The following is an 18,430-nucleotide window of genomic DNA, read 5'->3' as shown; positions in this document are numbered from 1 at the left end:
CGGCCCGGCAAAGATTTCAATCAATTTGAAAAGTGTGAACAGAAATTTTCATAAGTTTTACAGCTATTCCTACTGATACAGATCAGTGGCCATTCATGCTACAGCAAAGTAATGAAGTTGTATCTATCCATCCATTATCTTCTGTTTTTCCTTGTCAGGGTCAGTGAGAGATGGGGGTACACTCTGAACAGCCTGAAGTTACAGATTTCTGTGATTTTACACGTTCACTTCTTAAAATAAGCAAAGAGTTGAGCTTTTCATTTTTTATTTAATCTCAGGGATTAAATGTGTAGTTAAACGTCTGTGCACTGGCAGAAAGAATGTTTCACCGGTCCGGCCCACATAAGATCAGAATGGGCTGGATGTGGCCCGCCTTGTAAAATGACACAAGTTTACGTATATGTATGGGGACCTCCAGAGCCTTTCCAACGGCTGCGGACCTGGAGGAAAGCAGTGTAGTGGAAACGACACACTCTTCACTAGTTAAAAGCTTTCTTCTTTATGAATGAGAGATACATGTTTTTATTAAACATTTGAACATATTACTACACAAACTCTCGTGGAAGATATAAAGTCAGATACATGTTTTGAAAGAGCAGAAAATGATGTACAAACAGAGCGCTGCGGTCAGCGAAAGTTTGGGTCCTTCGCTCCAGCTAGCGGTCAGCGCAGCGCATGCCGTGTCCTATATGAGAGGGCCTTTAGACGTTTTTAGTAAGGCTGTGTGCTGGTGAGCCTCACAGCTTCCTCGTTGTTTCAGTGTTCCTGCTTTTATGGTGTGTGTGTGTTGGGGGATGTCTGAGTGTTCTAAATATTAATGGTAAATATAGTTCTCTGCAGCTAAGTGAGAACACTGCTGACCAAAGGGTTAAAAATAAAGGTGCATTATATTTTTGTATTATGTATTATTATGGTGTTCTTTTAACCGTGTCTCATTAACACCGTTTGTAAAAATTTAGAGGACCTCACACTTTAAACATCATATTGTTCCAGTCCCACCCTGATAGGACTGTGAAAATACTGTGTGAGTGTGTGTCTCTGTGTGTGTAGGTGTTTTGTGTGTGCGTGTGTTTGTGGTTTGCGGAAACAGCAGCAGGGTGGGAGCTCCCTTCTCTGTCCCCGCCCCCCTCAGTGTCCCCGCCCCTCTCCGTGCGCTTCCTGCTCAGGTGAAGCAGCTGAGGGTGTTGGAATGTGTCGGTGCTGTCGGTGATTCGTGCTGCGGGACAAACATGGAGGTCGGACCTCTCCTCTTCCTCCTATGACTATGAGCAGCGGCGCGTGCGGGAACAGCAGAGGATCTTGGCTGTGACGCTGCGGGCACTCTGAGGCGTCCAGGTGTGGCTGCTCCACCTGCGGCTGCGCGATAACTGCGGCAGTTTTGACGGGATTTTTGCGCCCCCGGTCAGTTTGCGTCTGCCGGAGCTCACCATGCCGGAGCTGATCAGCGTCACGGAGTTCATCGACGAGACCAATGAAGACTACAAAGCTCCAACCACCTCCAACTTCACTACCCGGATGGGCCACTGCAGGAACGCGGTGGGAGCTCTGGAGGAGGTGAGAAAACAAGGACACGCACACACACACGGTTGGAAGTCGGGGATTATAAGAGTTTAATAAGGTGGTAAAAAGGCTTCCACTGAGCCTCTCTGTAAATACCCGGAAAGTCCGTTTTGTTCCTTTTTTCATGAACGTGGTTTGTTTTCCCGTGTGTGGGATTGAAGAGGGTTTTAGTCACAGCCTGTTTTCACTGTTTGTGGACCTACAGTGTGGATAAACGGTGATTTCTGCTGCTTTTCAAACTTTCCAAGCAACAGAGCGTCAAACGAGTCTGTTTTATTCGAAAGAGGAACTGAGAGAAACACTTCCTTCTGTAGACATTTTGTAAGACTTAACAGCTTCTTTTTATTTTCTTTTTGCAACACGATGATGAAGCATATTTCTAAAACTGAAGAGATGAGGAAGCAGCAGTTAAAGGTCAAAGGTTTCAGGTGGGAGAATAAGATGGGGCTGAAGGCTTTCCCCACAGGGACGCCCTGGGAAAAAAAACAGGGCCGTGGGCACAGACATGTGAAAGGCCCCAAACTGCCCTCAAGCTCAGGAGGAAGTCGTCACTGGCTATTTTTAGTCGTATTTAGAGAAAATATCTTAAAGTAAATTAACGTGATGATTGTACTGTAAACTCAATAATAATATTCATGAAAGGTTAAGGTAGTATCAGCAAAACCACTCTTCCACTATCACCAACTCGGCTCAACTCAATTCACCTAGACTGGATCGTTTCGGTTGTTTTCCATTACAGTGGAGCACCACCTTAGTGTGGGTGAGATTGTCATCAGTGAAGGACAGCGAGGAGATTGTGGACCTGGTGCTAAACTGAGGGTAAATGTCTGCAGCTCATCGTTGGACCATGTTGTTGGGTTTTGTGCAGCCATTCTTCCTCGTTGCTGATTTTCTTAAATGACGGGTTTGATTCTTGTGAACGAGTCGCTGTTATGACTTATCCAGTGACCTCACTCCCTGGCCAAGTGGCATGTAGTCTACTGATGTCACATTTTCAGCTCAACTCAGCTCACTTGAATCCCTGGCCAAGTATGTACTAAAAAAGTACCCGGCACTAGGTTCTACCACCTAACTGGAAACTCTATCAAGTTGGGTAGACACTAGTGGAAATTAAGCCATTTAACATGCCATTGTCACCATGGAAACGTGAGTGTTTCACCCATATTTGCGATCAAAAACAGACCTTCAATAGAAACATATTTATGAGTAGCACATGAATAAAAAGTCTGACAGCCCCCAGTTTTAAATAGAATTAATAACACAAGTAATGATGATGCTGGAGCAGTTTAACGTGGAAGGGAGTCTGTTTACACACTGCAAAGAGGCAGAGCCATTACTGAGTTGGTGAGCTCAGGTTGAGTGGTAGAAAACGTGTTTCCACCATCCACAGCAGCTGTTCCTATGATCAACATTTTTTTTTCCTGTGATCACCATTAAAACCTTTACTGGGAAACAGCGAGCGGGAGTCCTTCGTCAAAGCAGCTAACACATTTCAACATGAAGAAAAGCAAATTCTGCAGCTGCTCGGCCCACTCCTGTTTGTGTTACATGGAGGAAAATCTGCATAAGCCTCCAGAAGTTGTATTAAAATTTGCAGATGAACTGTTAACTTAGTCTGCTACATGTTTAAATTATACAGCTAGCTGAAGGCTGATGTTCTATTTTACATGGAAGCAGTGTTACATGGTGTGTGTTATCTGGCTTCATGGATAGATAGAGTTGGGTGTCATTTGCATAGCAGTGAAAATGTATGCTATTCCCTCTGATAATACTGTCTAAGGGAAGCATGTATAATGTAAATAAAATTGGTCCTAGCACTGAACCCTGTGGAACTCCATGATTAATCTTAGCATGTGAAGAGGACTCTCCATTTACATGTACAAATTGGAGTCTATTAGATGGATATGATACACACCACTCAAGCGCAGTACCTGTAATGCCTACAGCATGCTCTAATCGCTCTAATAGGATATTATGGTCGACAGAATCGAACGCTGCACTGAGGACTGCAGGACAAGCACAGAGATGAGTCCACTGTCAGCGGACATAAGAAGATCATTTGTAACCTTCACTAAAGCTGTTTCTGTGCTGTGATGAACTCTGAAACCTGACTGAAACTCTTCAAATAAGCCATTCCTCTGCAGATAATCTGTTAGCTGTTTGACAACTACTCTTTCAAGAATGTTTGATATGAAAGCAAGGTTAGCGATTCGCCTATAATTAGCTAAGACCGCTAGGTCTAGAGATGGCCTTTTTAGTAAAGGTTTAACTACTGCCAGCTTGAAGGCCTGTGGTACATAGCCGATTAATGGAGGTGATTGACAAACACTGATATATGTTTGCTTACTAAAGGAGATAGAGATGTGTCTTTAAACTCCTCTACATCAAACATCTTGGCCAAGCATAAGAAAACACACGCTTAGGTCGTATTTGTGCTCATTTAATTGTTTCACAAATCTGGCCGTGTCATTGAAAGCTGACCTCAGATCAGTAAAAGCTTAGGCGTTAGTGATCACACTTCGTGCATACTGGCCTGAGACTGTTAATGGGACGTTGTTCAGTGAGGTCGTTGTTGTTGTTGTTTTAATACATATATATGCTCTTTTGTGGTCATGTTTTAGTTTTTTTCTCTCTTTGAGTCTTTGATATCACGTTATAGTTGCCAGCAAGTCTTTCAGGACAGTAGTCCATTGGTTATTCATGGCTTTCTGTCAATAATGAAGGCATTAAATATTTTTTTCACAGGTTTCCTTGTTGATGGATAAATAGAACAGTGTATCAGAGAGGTTATTTATTAATTCTTAGCATAAAGAGTCAAATGCTCTGAAAAGAAGAGACAACCTGGATGTTTTTTGGGAGGTGATCACGTGATTCAGGGATGGATTAAACAATCTCTTATTTCTCTTTGTGTGTTTTTGTGGGGACTTTTGTTTGGGTTCCTCTTTTTTTTAATGGTATCTAGTTTTTCAGATTCCTTCTGAGACTTTATTGGTTCTAAGGACAGTAAATATTTTTCCCAATCGTTGTAGAGGCCATCTGTTGTTGTTGGGGAGCTGTTGGATTACAGCTCAGAGCACGCTGGTTCCTCTCAGCATAAAGTGAAGAAATCTACGTCCTTGCAGCGAATGCTTTAAAAGCACAACTGAAAGCCTGACGTGAGGTCTGTAGAAATCGCAGGTCTGCACATCATGTCCTCCTCCTCCTGTTGCATGCTGGGATTTTCCCACTCAGTAGACCCGAGGCGATGGTAGAGCCTCACTCCTCTGATCGAGTCCCGACATGATTCGCCTCACCTTGGTCCTCCTGCTGTCTCCGATCTTTGCTTTCCTCTCAGTTAAATCCCTCCATTCTCTCCTCTTTCCTTTGTCATCTTTCTTTGTCTCGTCCTCTTTCTCTCTCCTTTGGTCACTTTTAAAGCTCCTCTCTTCATGTTTGAAGCTCATCTCTGTTTCTGTTGTGTCTCAACTTGTCTGAAGTGATGTGAGAGGAATTAAAGTCTCCAATAAATCATCAGCTCCTCCCTCATCTTCAGACGGTAGAATAATTACAGTAAACACATGAAATCAGCATCAGTGTGCTGAATGGTAAAAACAGCAGATGAGTCCTTTACAGAGTCCCTGCTGGTCTGATCAGTGTTGTGCCCATTCAGGTTTCTTTATCTGCTTCATCTTCCACTCGTCACACTGATCTGCTCACCTACGTTCACTAATGTAAAATGAGTGTTGTTGCACGTGTTAAAAGCAGCTGAGCAGAGCTGGTGTGCAGAGGCTGTGAAACCGAGGAAACCCTAAAAACAGGAAGCGTCTTGGTTGCTTCTATTGTCAGAAAACTGCTGTGAAATGTTCTGTTTTGATGATTGCCACTCTCCAAATCCACACTTTGGCTCGTGCCTCATCCTGTAGGCTTGAGACCTGTGTTTGAATAAATATCACCACTACAGTGAGCTTTAGCGGCTCCACATTGTCGCCACTCGGTTACAGGAAAATTCATGATGATGATTACTTTTAGTCAATAACTGTAATCGCAATGATTTTACAGTCATTACATTAACAGTTTTACAGGCTGTTTCTTTGAACTTCAGTGTAAAAACCGTGAGGGTGGTGGGGACATGTGATGTCCTGCAGACAGTTTTAGACACACGTTGGTGGACGTTTCTGACCTCACAAGACAAAGCAGCGCCCCTGCTCGCCTGCAGCCTCCAAGTCAGGATGTCTGCAGGTGGAGGTGGGGCGAAAAGAAGTCAGGGCACCAATAACCTCACCTGCCTTCAGACACCTGCATGCATGCTGAGAGTGATGAAGGCCAACTACCAGTCAGTTAGTTGTGATTAGTCAATTGGGCATCTTCATCCATTAACATCCTCCTAGATGATTGCCTGCAACCTCATAGTAGGAAGGTTCATGTTTCAAGTCCCAGCTCGAGCGTGCATGTTCTCCGTGTTCCTGTGTGGATTCTTTCCAGCTTCCTTCCAAAGTCCAAAGAGCTGCATGTTGGGATCGCTGGTGATTCTAAGCTGACCATGAGTGTGACGTAGATATGGGGGGGAAATGATGTCCTTGATTTATAACACAGGGTAAAACCAGAGCTTTGTGCTGAAAATGAATTCAGTAAGGTAACAGGGGTAATTACCATTAATTATCATTAAATATGAATCCTCTGACGTCAGCCTGAAACAGTGTGAAGGGGCTGCTGGTAAACTTTGATCAGACAGTTTGACTGACGTATCAGCAGAGGAAGTGATCCCTCTTTATCTTTGCTGACCAGGTCAATGATCTATGTGGTGTACAATCATACACTAAGTTACTATATTTAACCTTTATGACCTCTTTACACCCTTGCAACACCCTTATTAGGGACATAATGAAAGCTCGCGGGTGGGCTGCTGTGACATGAGCCTGTGGGCGTTTGTACCAAGATTTCAACGCTGTCCTCAGAGACATGGCCTGTGTGTTGTTTGTGTGTTTGCAGTCGTTTCATTGAGATTATTGCATCATTCATCCTGTAGGAGCGGTATTTTCTGAGTTTAACCCGTCCTGTAGCTCTTTTTCAGTGAGTGCTTTGGTGAATTTGCAGGTAAACTCTCACAAACCTCTCACAAGAAGACCATGAATATTTATCTAGAAGGCCCTGCCAGGACCTCAGTGCTGTGAGACCATCAATCATCCACCGTACTGAGTTGAGCTGTTTCTGAGTTCTTTGTATTTGTGCTCGATCTGTTGTTTGGTCTTTGGCTGAGTTGAATGAAGTCGCTGCTCTACACCTGAGCTCACCTGTCATCTCGCTGTGTTTCTGTGCAGAGATTTGAAATCAGCTCCGGTGTTTGATGAGCGGCTCGTCTTGAACCAGTTTTTGGTCAAAGAATAACCAAGTGCATGTTTCTCGCTCTGAGACATGGACCTGTGACTCAGAGCTGTAGACGCTTAGGTGAACCCCACAGATGAGGTCGGCAGGAAAACACCTGAAGGTCATGTGACAGAACCTCTGTGGTCTCATCAGCCATGCAAACTATGGTAAAGGCTTAGATTGCATGGCCTCTTCAGTCTCCCTCCCACAGCCTCGGGTTAGACACAAGCAGACTTCATGTTCCTGACTAACATGAAACTAGCGCTGCAGCCCGTGTTACCACTCAAAGGTTTAATTTAGGCTGCGTTTTAGCCTCAGGCTAACGAGGAGAGTTTCAGGAACTAGAAGACATTAGCTTTCAGATCAGCTCTCCTGCAGGCACGCCGGCTTTACAGAATATGAGCTCCCTTTGGGTATGTCAAACAGGTGAAAGAATTCCTTCTGAAGCCCTAACCAGATTCCTGTGAATACAGTGGGTGTGGCTACGTCAGGTTCTGTGTGTTCGCCAGAGCTGATCGTGCCAATCAATACAATACTGATGATTCCATCTGATGTCTGATGTCCATCTGATGTCCTTCTGCAGATCACAGACGCAGCGCTCTTATTTTAGGGACTAATGCATCAAACTGTACCGCGCAGATGAGGAGGGACACAGGAAACAGGAACAGCACAGAGAATCTGATCATTTTCAGAACATAAGATTCAGTTCATTACAGATTTATTAATATAGAACATTTCACATCTCAAAGTGCTTTGTAAGATAAAGACTCTAAAATAATAAATATAATACTACAATAATACCCCCTGTGAGGAAGCACTTGGTGACAGGGGGGAGGAAGAACTTTCTTTTAACAGAACCAGGCTCATGTTTGGGGGAGGCAAACGTTGATGCAACAGTAAAACCCAAAAAGAACTGACTAAACTTTATGAAATGCTGCCAGCATTCTGAAGCCTTGAGAAGGTCAGACTGAAGTAGCTATGGCCACTGGGCGCTGTCCCTCAGCAGGCTTCTTCGGATTATGTTGAACTGCAAGAATAAAAGGATCTGCTTCAAAGGTCTGAATGAAACAGTCTCTGTGAGTGAGAGGTGTCTGCTAAAAAAAAAAAAGCACCTTTAATAGCTGCACTGCTTTCATCAGTCTCTTATTAGATGTGTGATGTCTTGATAATAACTCTGCTTCGGGTAAAACATGCAGACTCTGCAGTCCGTCCACGCACGTCAGCTCAGGGTATGAAGGGTGACAGTCTGAGATGAACACCAACAGTGGTGAACAGTTCATACTGACTATAAACACACTTTTCCTTTAACTTTGACGTGTAAGCATTACAGGCATGGCTCCTAATCTGCGTGCTGTTTCTCCTTCGCAGGCTCTCGACTTGGACCGGTCTGTTCTCTACAAGATCAAGAAGTCAGTGAAGGCCATCAACTCGTCTGGTCTGGGTGAGAGATGCAGTTTCAAGTCAGTCTGACCCAAAATAACAACGCTTGTCACCACAGTCTCACTTTGACTGTCACTTCCTGTTTGTGGTAGCACACTGTGCTCAGATACAAACTACCAAAATAAAAGCAGTTTCTATTCAGGTCAGTGCAGGTGGGGTGGGTTCGTCAGCAGCCGCGTGCTGCTGGTGGGTCTCTGCTCGGGCCGGTGGAGTCTCACCTCCAAACATTCCTTTCATGCTTCCCCGTGTTCCAGCATGCTGAGGGATACGCCCACATCCACACTACAGTGCAAACAGAGGAAAGGCCAAGTCCTTCACACACTCATCAAACACACAAGATCTGAACGTTATTCAGCACTTCTGCAAAAACTGACAGGAAACGCACCATTCAGCAGTTTCACAGACAGAAGGCACTGCATGACCAGAAGTATGTGGACAGCAGAGAGGATCTGAAATATTTAGCTTCTCTCTGTAACCTGCAGGTTTATGTTGGAGGTAAATCTCCACGTATATACCAAAGATTCAGAGCAGCTCGGTGCCTCAGCTCGAGGGGAACAGCCCATTTTCTCTGCTAAAGTAATGCAGAAGGTACACACAGACATGTCCAACTGAAGCCCAATAAACACTTTTAAATCATCAGAATTATTTAAAGCTGAATAATTATACAAAAAACTGTAAAAAATTAAGATTTTGTTTCTCTCCTTTTATTTTTCTACTTTTAATTTTTCGTATCAAAAGGGACTAAATTAAATTAATTAGAAATGTTTTTGGAAAAATCTTTTGTTACAATATAAAATTAATTTTAATATAATTTCAATAAATTTAAATATATTTTAATACATTCACATTTATTATTTGTTTAAAATATTTAAAATAAATATTTATGTTTTAATTGTTTAGATTTGTTTATTTTAATTTGAGTTGTGTATTTTATTTCTGTTTATTTATATATCTCCAGTTTTTCTCAATATTTAGTATCATATTTTTATTTATTCTCTTTGTCTTCTCTTATATTTATTGTTTTTTATTACTTTTTATTTTATTACTTTTTTTTATTTACACGTGTTCGTTGTCCTTGTTTTTTCCACATGGTGGAGTGGGTGGTTTTTGTTTTCACACAGAGTTTAATCATTTTTGTTTTTGGAGTTAAATGAAAGATGATCCAAGCTGCAGTCCGCATTTATTTAAAGTGTTTTCTGTGTCGTAGCTCACGTGGAAAATGAGGAGCAGTACGTTCAGTCCATGCAGAAGTTTGGGGAAAACTACCTGACCCGGGGTGACAGGGATGACGATGATGTCGGCTCTGCCTTCATCAAGTTTGTTGTTTTCACCAGAGAGCTGACAGCGCTCTTCAAGAACCTGGTGAGGAACCAAATTCAGCCTCAGAGAGTGAAACATCAGACATTTTATTGTGCAAAGTATTAAATGTAGAAAGTGTGGTGTGTTTTGCGCATTTGTGCTGTGACATAACTTCCTGTTTGCAGCTGCAGAACATGAACAACATCATCACATTCCCTCTGGACAGTCTGCTGAAAGGAGACCTGAAAGGAGTGAAAGGGGTTGGTGTCACTTTCTTCTTCCTGCTGAAACAAACCCGCAGACACTCGCTCAGTTACACTTCACTTCCTGTTACTGTGGCTAAAAATGAATCATTTTTGGTTAGATGACATGTTGACTGTGTATTTACAATAATTACATCAGAACTGTAATCGTTTTAAACACACAGCTTCAGATTTAACAAATAAAATCACGCTGGGGTCCCACATTAATGTTTAAATATCTTTGTACCACAGCAGTAAACCAGCCACTGTAAAATCCTCCGTTTCCTGTCATATGAAAAAACAAAAGCAGGAAATCAAAATAAAAGATCATTTTTTGTTTTTTCTGATTTATTAAATATTATTTTTCCTGCTCTATGCTCAGTTTGAATAATTTAAAAAAAACCTGTGCTTCTTGAATTATAAAATGTAGGCCTGTTAGGTAAGGTGGCCCTGAGGTGCCAAATACAACATTTAATTTCTGCAAAACACTGAACAGTTTTTCTTGTAGTTGTGCGATGAGCATGACTTCCTGTTTGTAATGGTGGTGTCGTCCTGCAGGCTGTGGCTCGTGGCATAAACACCAAATGGCTGAATTTAAAACACCTCTGTTGTGACACGGTCACCATTGTGTTTGTTTTTCTAATCTAACGCACATGTTATCGTCTAGAAATATTTCCAGAGTGACTCAGAGGTTAGAGTCCTGTGTGTGTGTGTGTGTGTGTGTGTGTGTGCGCGTGTGCGCGCGCGCATTTATGAATGAATCACTGACTGTGTGACGTCTATTTTTCCTGCAGGATCTGAAGAAGCCGTTCGATAAGGCCTGGAAGGATTACGAGACCAAACTGTAAGAAGGGCTCATTATCAGCTGCTCTCACTGAAATGTTAAATCACAGAGACGAGAACACGTTAACCAGCCGACTCATTCAGCATGTAAATGAGGATGTTTGAATAAAGTTATCTTTATTGTTTCTGTCTCCACAGACTGATACATGCTGTTTTTTTTCCTTTTTCTCACAAAAAGAAGAAAAGATAAAAATCATGAAAGGCATGAAATCATGGCATTTCTTGGCTTCTGTAGTTTAGCATCTTTCTATTTTTTCTTCTCCTCAGTTTGTTGTTTTGATCACATTTGTTTGTGTTGCGATTTTAACATGACCTTTGACCTCTGCAGAGCGAAGATTGAGAAAGAGAAGAAAGAGAATGCCAAGATGCATGGCATGATTCGGACGGAGTTCAGCGGAGGAGAAATCGCAGAGGAGATGGAGAAGGAGAGACGAATGTTTCAGCTGCAGATGTGCGAGGTGAGGTCAGAGGTCACACAGGTGACCTGAATGCTAAAACAATCATCTCTATCCTCTGAGGTCAGACCGAGAGCAGCGTTTGTTTTACTGCCTCGACCAATCAGCAAAGATTGTATATGACGTGGAAGATTTGGTGGACAGAGGTCTGTGACGGATTCTGTTCAGAAGTTTTCCGGTTTGATGGTTTTCAGGGTTTGTAGCTTTTTTGGCTTCATCAGGCGCTGATCTTCAGCTCAGTCTGTGTTTCTTGTGGTTTTTTGTTGGTCATGAGTAGAGAAGGAGTGGAGGGTGAGTTCTGTGGATATGCTGGTAAAGAGGTGACAGAAAAAAGCAGTGAAAACGAGCTTCCTCTGAAGGCTGTCCAGGCTCGCTGTTAGAGACCCAATGAGTATCAGCTCAGAGTAAAGCCAGCCGAGATGGTTCTGACCAGGATGCCTAAACAAGATGAGGTTTAAAGGCCAGGAGGAGACCCCGGACAGACCCATGAAATGCAGAGATGATCTCTCAGCGGTTTGGGAATGCCTCAGTGTCCTCCTAGAAGAGCTGGAGGAGGACAAGGAAGGACTGGTCATGCAGTAACAGTTATTTTCTTCAGTTTTTCTTGATTCTTTGGCTTTTCTCTGCAGTACCTGCTCAAAGTGAACGAGATCAAAGTGAAGAAAGGAGTAGACTTCCTCCAGAACCTCATCAAGTTTTACCATGCTCAGTGCAAGTAAGTCTAAACGTGACCAACAGGTCCATGTATGAGTAAGGTGTTAAAGAAAAGATAATAAAGTGAGAATATTAAAACATTAATTTTGTTATTGATTCACTTTTTTCTTGGAGGTTCTCAGATGTTTTTTTTCTTCAGTTTTTTCCAGGATGGACTGAAAGCTGTGGAGACTCTGAAACCAGCCGTAGAGAAACTGTCCACAGACCTGACAGCGGTGAGGACGCTTGTGTTCCCTGCAGGAGCATTAAAGCTCACAGCTCACTTACCGATCGCTCTGTGCGAACACAACAATAGAGTTTCTCTTCCTCTGCAGATCAAACAGACTCAGGACGGCGAGAGGAAGCAGCTGGCTCAGCTCCGAGACACCCTGAAGGCGGCACTGCAGTCCGATCAGAAAGAGGTAAAAAACATCAAACATGGTGTAACATCCATTTGACTGATGGCACAGACCGAAAACATGAACACAGTTAAAGTGCAGGATAAACACCTTGTGCCGTTTAATGAGGGTAAAGAGTCGCTAACATGCGCACAGCAGTTAGAACAAACATGGTCTGAACAGATATCATGAGTCTGATGGTGAGCATAACCAGGTGAGGCTCACCTGTTACTGGAAAGGAAGTTGATTAACAAAGCTGTCCATCAAACATAGGCTGCTCTGAGCTCTGAACTCTGTGTAGGGTCACAGTTCTCACGTCTTTCTGTCATAAGAGCTGCTTCACATAAAGTGTCTAATTTATTGACAGGACGCCCAGGCCAAACAGAACGCAGGTTACAGCCTCCATCAGTTGCAGGGTGACAAAGCCCACGGCAACGAACGCTCTGGTTTCCTCTACAAGAAAAGTGAAGGGTGAGTGAACTCAGAATGCCACGTGAACGTGACTGACATGCACATGCAGTTCCTGTGACGTCCAGCAGAGGCAGCATTTAGTCAGTCTACACAGACTCAATGTTAAATGTAACATATTTACAGATTTAACATGTTTTCCTCCTTCTGCACACGTGTGTTAGTGGTAGCTGCCTCAGTCACGACTCCACTCTATGACCTTTCACACTAAAAGATTTGTCTCTCTCCTCGTCAGACTGAGGAAGGTGTGGCAGAAGAGAAAGTGCTCGGTGAAGAACGGCTTCCTGACCATCTGTCACGGGACGGTAAGGTCCTCTTCTCCCATTGGTCCATGACAAGCACCCGCCCTCCAGCCTGCACTACATGTTCAATCAGAAATCTCCTCATGAGTTTATCGTCTACATCAAGGGTAGACAACTCCAGGCCTCGAGTGCCGGTGTCCTGCAGGTTTTAAATGTGTCCTTGGTCCAACACAGCTGATTCAAATTGCTAAATGACCTTCTCAACATCCCGTGAAGTTCTCCAGAGGGCTGGTAATGAACTACTCATTTGATTCAGGTGTGTTGACCCGGGGTGATATCTAAAACCTACAGGAACCGGCACTCGAGGCCTGGAGTTGCCTACTCCTGGTCTACATTAAGTGGGGTTAAATAGTACATTGTCTTTTTTTTTTTGTTTGTTTCTTATTTTGAAGTGTGAACAGTCAAATGGCCAATCAGGACTGAGCAAGCAGAAGAGAAAGAGCAGAAGGAAAATGATTAAAAGAAAAGGGTGGGAAAAGGATTTGTTTGATTTGAAATCTGAGGGCTGCTGGAGGGAAAGTTTCTAATTCTTCTTAACTGTTTCTCTCTAACTTTCAGCCTTTTGTTTCTCCTTGAGCTTGCTGAAAAGCAAATTCAAAGAAAAACAAACCTCATATCTACAGATTCACAGTAACACATATCTTCAGTTCTATTTAAGGTAAACTTCAAGATTAGACTCATGTTTCTGAGAACCGGGTTTCCAAGATAACCTACACCTTCTTGATAGCTGTCGGTACATCCTTGGGTACATCCCTCCTTCAGAGTAATGTTCCGTCATGGAAACATTCTGTCAGAGTGACGTCCCTTTAATGAAAGCATTCCTTCAGAGACATGTTTCTTTAGCGCAGAGCTTCCCAAAGCATGGGGCGCAGAGCCATTGCGGGGGGGGTATGAAAAGGGGGGGGGGGGGGGGGGGGGGGAACGCTTGGAGACTGCTAGCACGGGCGCCCACACAAACGCAAAGCAGGAGATGAAGCATCGCTGAATATGTTTCCAAACCAACTTCATTCTAAGACAAAGACAAAGAAAATATAATGAAGCATATCTGCCCTTTGGTTTCACCTGCACAAGTGCCAAGGTAGGTCTCCCTTGCAGAATTGGTTTTTCCTTCGTTGGGAACATGCACTGGGCTCTTCAAATCACGGACAAACAGTATTCCACATTCTTGATTTTTAGTTCACAAACACTTGTTGTAATGACTAACTACTCCTGACATTTTGGAGATGTTAGCTCTTTATACAGTAAAGTTACAGCGGGATACAAATAATATCAGGCTGATCCTGCCACGATTTGTTCCCCCGGTTCAAATCACGGACAAACAGTATCCCACAGTTGTTTATGTTTTTAAACCCATTTTGCACAGAGAGGCATTTTTGGAAAAATGTATTCATAGCAATGTTGAATATTATTACACAGGAGAACAATACACGTAAAATAATTACACCGTGACGCCTCTGCCTTTCTAAATGGAGGGACAGTAACTGCGTGTGTAAATGTAAGCGCGTAAAACCTGAAGATAGTCAGATTAACAGTAACAATATTTTGTCTCTATCTACCATTCTGCAATTCATCTCATGTAAACAATAACGTGGCGCACAGCGTGATGTGAAAAGAGGCACATACCTTTGACGTTGTGTGATGAACTCTGTATTCCTCGTCCACACGTAAACGCAAAAAAGGAGTTTTAAATAATCTCCATTTTCGGTGATTTGAAACGCCGTTCACGTGTGGACGAAACAGCTGTGTTTTCAAAAATACCTGTGTAGGTGTGGACGTAGCGTAAAAGAGTTAGTAGTTTATTTTATTACTACCTGTAATTTATTGCAGATTACTTGTATTTGCTTAATTGTTTACTAAATGTAAAGGTGTGAAATAAACCGCAATGGAGCAAAATATGGGTGTGTGTGGTTGGAGGATGCGTGTGTGTGCGCGGGAGGGGTGGGGGCGCGAACATTTTTCTTGTAAAACAAAGGGGGGCCTAGCAAAAAAAGTTTGGGAACCACTGCTTTAGCGTAACATGTCCAAGATTACGCCAACCCTTCACAGCTGGTAGAAACCTTCCACATTTACCACTCAGACTCAAATGAAGACAGGTACTGCAGACAGAGTCCTCGCAGTGCTCCATCTGAGGTCAGCTCACCGAGGTCATCCATTTTAGGGTCCAATGTGCACTTATTCCCACTCCTTTCTGAGAATAGGTGAAGCGATATTGGAGCGTATTTCTAGTTTAGTATTTCTTTTTTCTTTTCTTTTCCTAAATTGCATTTTGTTTACATGATCAAAATGAATTGAACACAAAGAAACAAACGTTGCGCATGATGATCAGCTCCAGCTCTGAAACCTGACACTTGCCTTGCTTTGGGAAGTAGAACCGTCAGCTGCAAAAGATCCTCTGATATCAAAAATGTGAAGGAAAAACCTCATAAAACTTTAGTCTACCAGACTTAAAACGGGTCCATGGGCCCATAGTGGGTGAACTGTGGGGCCCGCATGGTATGCCCATTTAGGGAGGCAGGAGACAGTGGTGGAGGAAAGGAAAACCCTGTGGTTCATCAATAGTTTTAGGACATTTCCTTATGAATGAGACGTTTTGTGGCATGAAAAGCCAGAGGATCAAAAGTCATCAGGCTTCAGTAAACAGTAGAAAATGAGATTACAGAAAGTCACTGAGGTTAATCATCTCAGAACTTTAAATGATATGTGCAGATGTTTTGCAAGATGAGGGAAGGTTTTGAGTTGTGCAGCTTAAAGTCCTTACAGGTTCTCGCTGTGGGCTGAACCTAACTGGGATCCAACTATTGTCCATGTTATGGTATATAACAGTACAGACTCTGTGACAGTTTCAGGATCTTTTCTCTGTAACACTGAATGTTTGATATCTGAGTGAGGTTCAGTCAGAGCTGAGGTCTCACCTCCTCCCGTTGTCTTGCAGCCAAACAAACCTCCAGCCAAGCTCAACCTGCTGACCTGCCAGGTGAAGAGGAACCCCGATGAGAAGAAAAGCTTCGACCTGTTCTCCCGTATGCTGCAGACTTCCTGCTCACATGTTCCTCTGTATGTATGTGTGTAAAGTCTAAACTCTGTCTCGTGCCCCCCACCCCCACCCCCCACACACACAGATGACCGGACCTACCACTTCCAGGCCGAGGATGAGGCCGAGTGTCAGATGTAAGTACGAGCCGGCATGGCCTAAGCTGCCGGGCTTCGCGCTACTGCGAGCGCTTATGGTTTGGTGTTTTTCAGCTGGGTGTCGGTGCTGCAGAACAGTAAGGAGGAGGCGCTGAACAAGGCGTTCAAAGGAGACCAGGACGAGGGTGAGAACAACATCGTCCAGGAGCTGACCAAGTCCATCGTGGGAGAGGTGAAGAAGAGAACTGGAAACAACAGCTGCTGCGACTGTGGAGCTGCAGGTCAGAATTATTCAGAAGTCTCTCTCAAACAAACACCACTCATCAAAGGAAACAAAATTCAAAGATTAAACACGGAAGTCCAGTCACTCAAGGTCAGGTCAAAAAAGCAGTGACGCTTGAATGAGCCTTTCACCTTTCCATCTGGTTTGAGGGTCTGGACTTGGATGCGTTCCTTTCAGAGGATGCTGATTAGATTCACGGTGGTGGCCTTGACAGTCTTATTTTTATTTTAAGGCTTCCTGCACATGCTCAGAGCAAAAACCAGTGACAGCTTAGTTCTGCCAGCGTTCTAACCCCACTGACCTCTGCAGGACTGCTTGTGGAAAGCTCTGGGCCTTCAGGCAGTTTTTGTCTTTTGCGGTTGTTTTGTGTGGGGGGGTTTTTTTGGCATTGAAGTTGTTTTATGCAACTTTTTTAGTTGGTCTGTTGCTCTAAACCTAGCTGATATTCTTGTAGATGATGGTTTTACTGAACTGCACTGTGAACACTTGATGTGGAACTTCATAGCACTTCTATTTCCTGTCAGGGTTTACAGAAGTGAGAACACGTTAGTGTCATGAGAGAGAGCGCATCAACAGTCTCTCTAATAACACCATAAAACACGTTTTCATCTGTTTATCTCAGCACGTCCAAAGATGAGATTAATAACATACAGTTTTTTTTATTAATTAGATATTCAACATTCACTATATTGCCAAAAGTATTCACTCAGCTTCCTCACGTGGACCTGTAGTCCAAACACATTTCTGCTCAGAGCTGCAGAAACTTCCCAGAATTCTTTTCCAGGTTTGTCTGTCAGCAGATTGTTAATTCATCTCGTTCACTTTGTTGTTTCTTTAGTCATGAAATTACATTTTGAGGATGTGAAGGCACCGCTTGTTGTTTCTGTGCCCCCACCCACCCTCTACAGATCCCTCCTGGCTGTCCACGAACCTCGGGGTGCTGATCTGTATTGAGTGCTCAGGGATCCACAGAGAAATGGGGGTCCACTACTCCAGGATCCAGAGTCTGGACCTGGACGTCCTGGGAACCTCTGAGCTGCTGGTGAGTCCACTTCACTGTCCCGACAGAAGTAACGGAAGTCATTGGTCTAGGTCAGAGCATTCTGTTTGTCAGTTTGCGGTGACTCATTTCATCATGACTTTAATCTGTTAAATAAAATTAAAATATTTGCAGGAAAAAGCCAAAAAAGCAAAGCAAAAAACCCTCAGATTTTTACCATCCCGCAAGACTGTCTCTTGATTTGTTTAAAACTGTTTCTTTGAAATCTCTTAACCTCATTATATTCACCTGTGTGAAGACATGAATGGAAGGACCAGAACCCTTGCCGTGCATGTCAGTCGTGTTCAGCTGTGAAGAATCAGGAAGTGTGAGCACGTGTCTAATCTTAGGAGCTACAGCCAGAACCGAACCAGAGTTGATATTGGGCTTTTGTTGCCTTTTAGTTGGCGAATAATGTGGGAAACGCCAGCTTCAATGAGATCATGGAGGCAGCTCTGTCAGCGCAGGAAGTGACCAAACCAACTCCGACCAGCGACATGTAGGTGACGGCACCAGGAGGTGAGTCTGAGCTGTAGTAGGATGTCGTAGTGACTCGTCCGTCTGGTTTGCAGGCAGATGAGGAAGGACTACATCACAGCGAAGTACACCGAGAAACGCTTCGCCCGGCGGAAGTGCACCGACGCCGCGTCCAGGCTGCGGGCTCTCTACGAGGCCGTCAGGAACCGAGACATTCTGTCGCTCATCCAGGTCTACGCTGAGGGGGTGGACCTGATGGATGCCATCCCACAGCCCAACGAACATGTATGACCTCCTCATCTCTAACATGAGTTCGACGGACTGACTCATGCGTCTCTCTGTTGTGTCTTTGTGCTCATTTTGTGTCTGTTTTTTCCTCCTTTGATCTCAAATCTTTGGTTTTTCAACAGAAGCTTTTACTCTTAAGCTCTGCTTTGTGTGTCCATTCAGTAACACGTA

At 43.6% G+C, this 18,430-nt stretch overlaps 1 protein-coding gene across 1 annotated transcript in view; it reads left to right on the top strand.

Moving 5' to 3' along the window:
* The first annotated feature begins 1,169 nt into the window (after positions 1-1,169).
* Positions 1,170-18,430, top strand: part of asap2b (ArfGAP with SH3 domain, ankyrin repeat and PH domain 2b) — a 30,761-nt gene continuing 13,500 nt past the window's right edge. Inside the window, exons 1-17 of the mRNA XM_087852560.1 lie at positions 1,170-1,554; positions 8,272-8,344; positions 9,551-9,705; positions 9,828-9,902; positions 10,679-10,728; positions 11,056-11,185; positions 11,812-11,897; positions 12,036-12,111; positions 12,211-12,297; positions 12,641-12,744; positions 12,977-13,046; positions 15,976-16,063; positions 16,163-16,211; positions 16,287-16,453; positions 17,364-17,497; positions 17,899-17,993; positions 18,067-18,256. Of these exons, the coding sequence (XP_087708686.1) occupies positions 1,429-1,554; positions 8,272-8,344; positions 9,551-9,705; positions 9,828-9,902; positions 10,679-10,728; positions 11,056-11,185; positions 11,812-11,897; positions 12,036-12,111; positions 12,211-12,297; positions 12,641-12,744; positions 12,977-13,046; positions 15,976-16,063; positions 16,163-16,211; positions 16,287-16,453; positions 17,364-17,497; positions 17,899-17,993; positions 18,067-18,256 (1,755 nt within the window). The 5' untranslated portion in view covers positions 1,170-1,428. The remainder of the gene's footprint in view (positions 1,555-8,271; positions 8,345-9,550; positions 9,706-9,827; positions 9,903-10,678; positions 10,729-11,055; positions 11,186-11,811; positions 11,898-12,035; positions 12,112-12,210; positions 12,298-12,640; positions 12,745-12,976; positions 13,047-15,975; positions 16,064-16,162; positions 16,212-16,286; positions 16,454-17,363; positions 17,498-17,898; positions 17,994-18,066; positions 18,257-18,430) is intronic.

Source organism: Neolamprologus brichardi, chromosome 15 (genome assembly GCF_056152115.1).
Source record: "Neolamprologus brichardi isolate AB-2024 chromosome 15, ASM5615211v1, whole genome shotgun sequence".
In the NCBI taxonomy this organism is placed as follows: domain Eukaryota; kingdom Metazoa; phylum Chordata; class Actinopteri; order Cichliformes; family Cichlidae; genus Neolamprologus; species Neolamprologus brichardi.
Note: the sequence above shows the minus strand (reverse complement) of the source record. Positions and strands in the feature narration are given on the sequence as shown.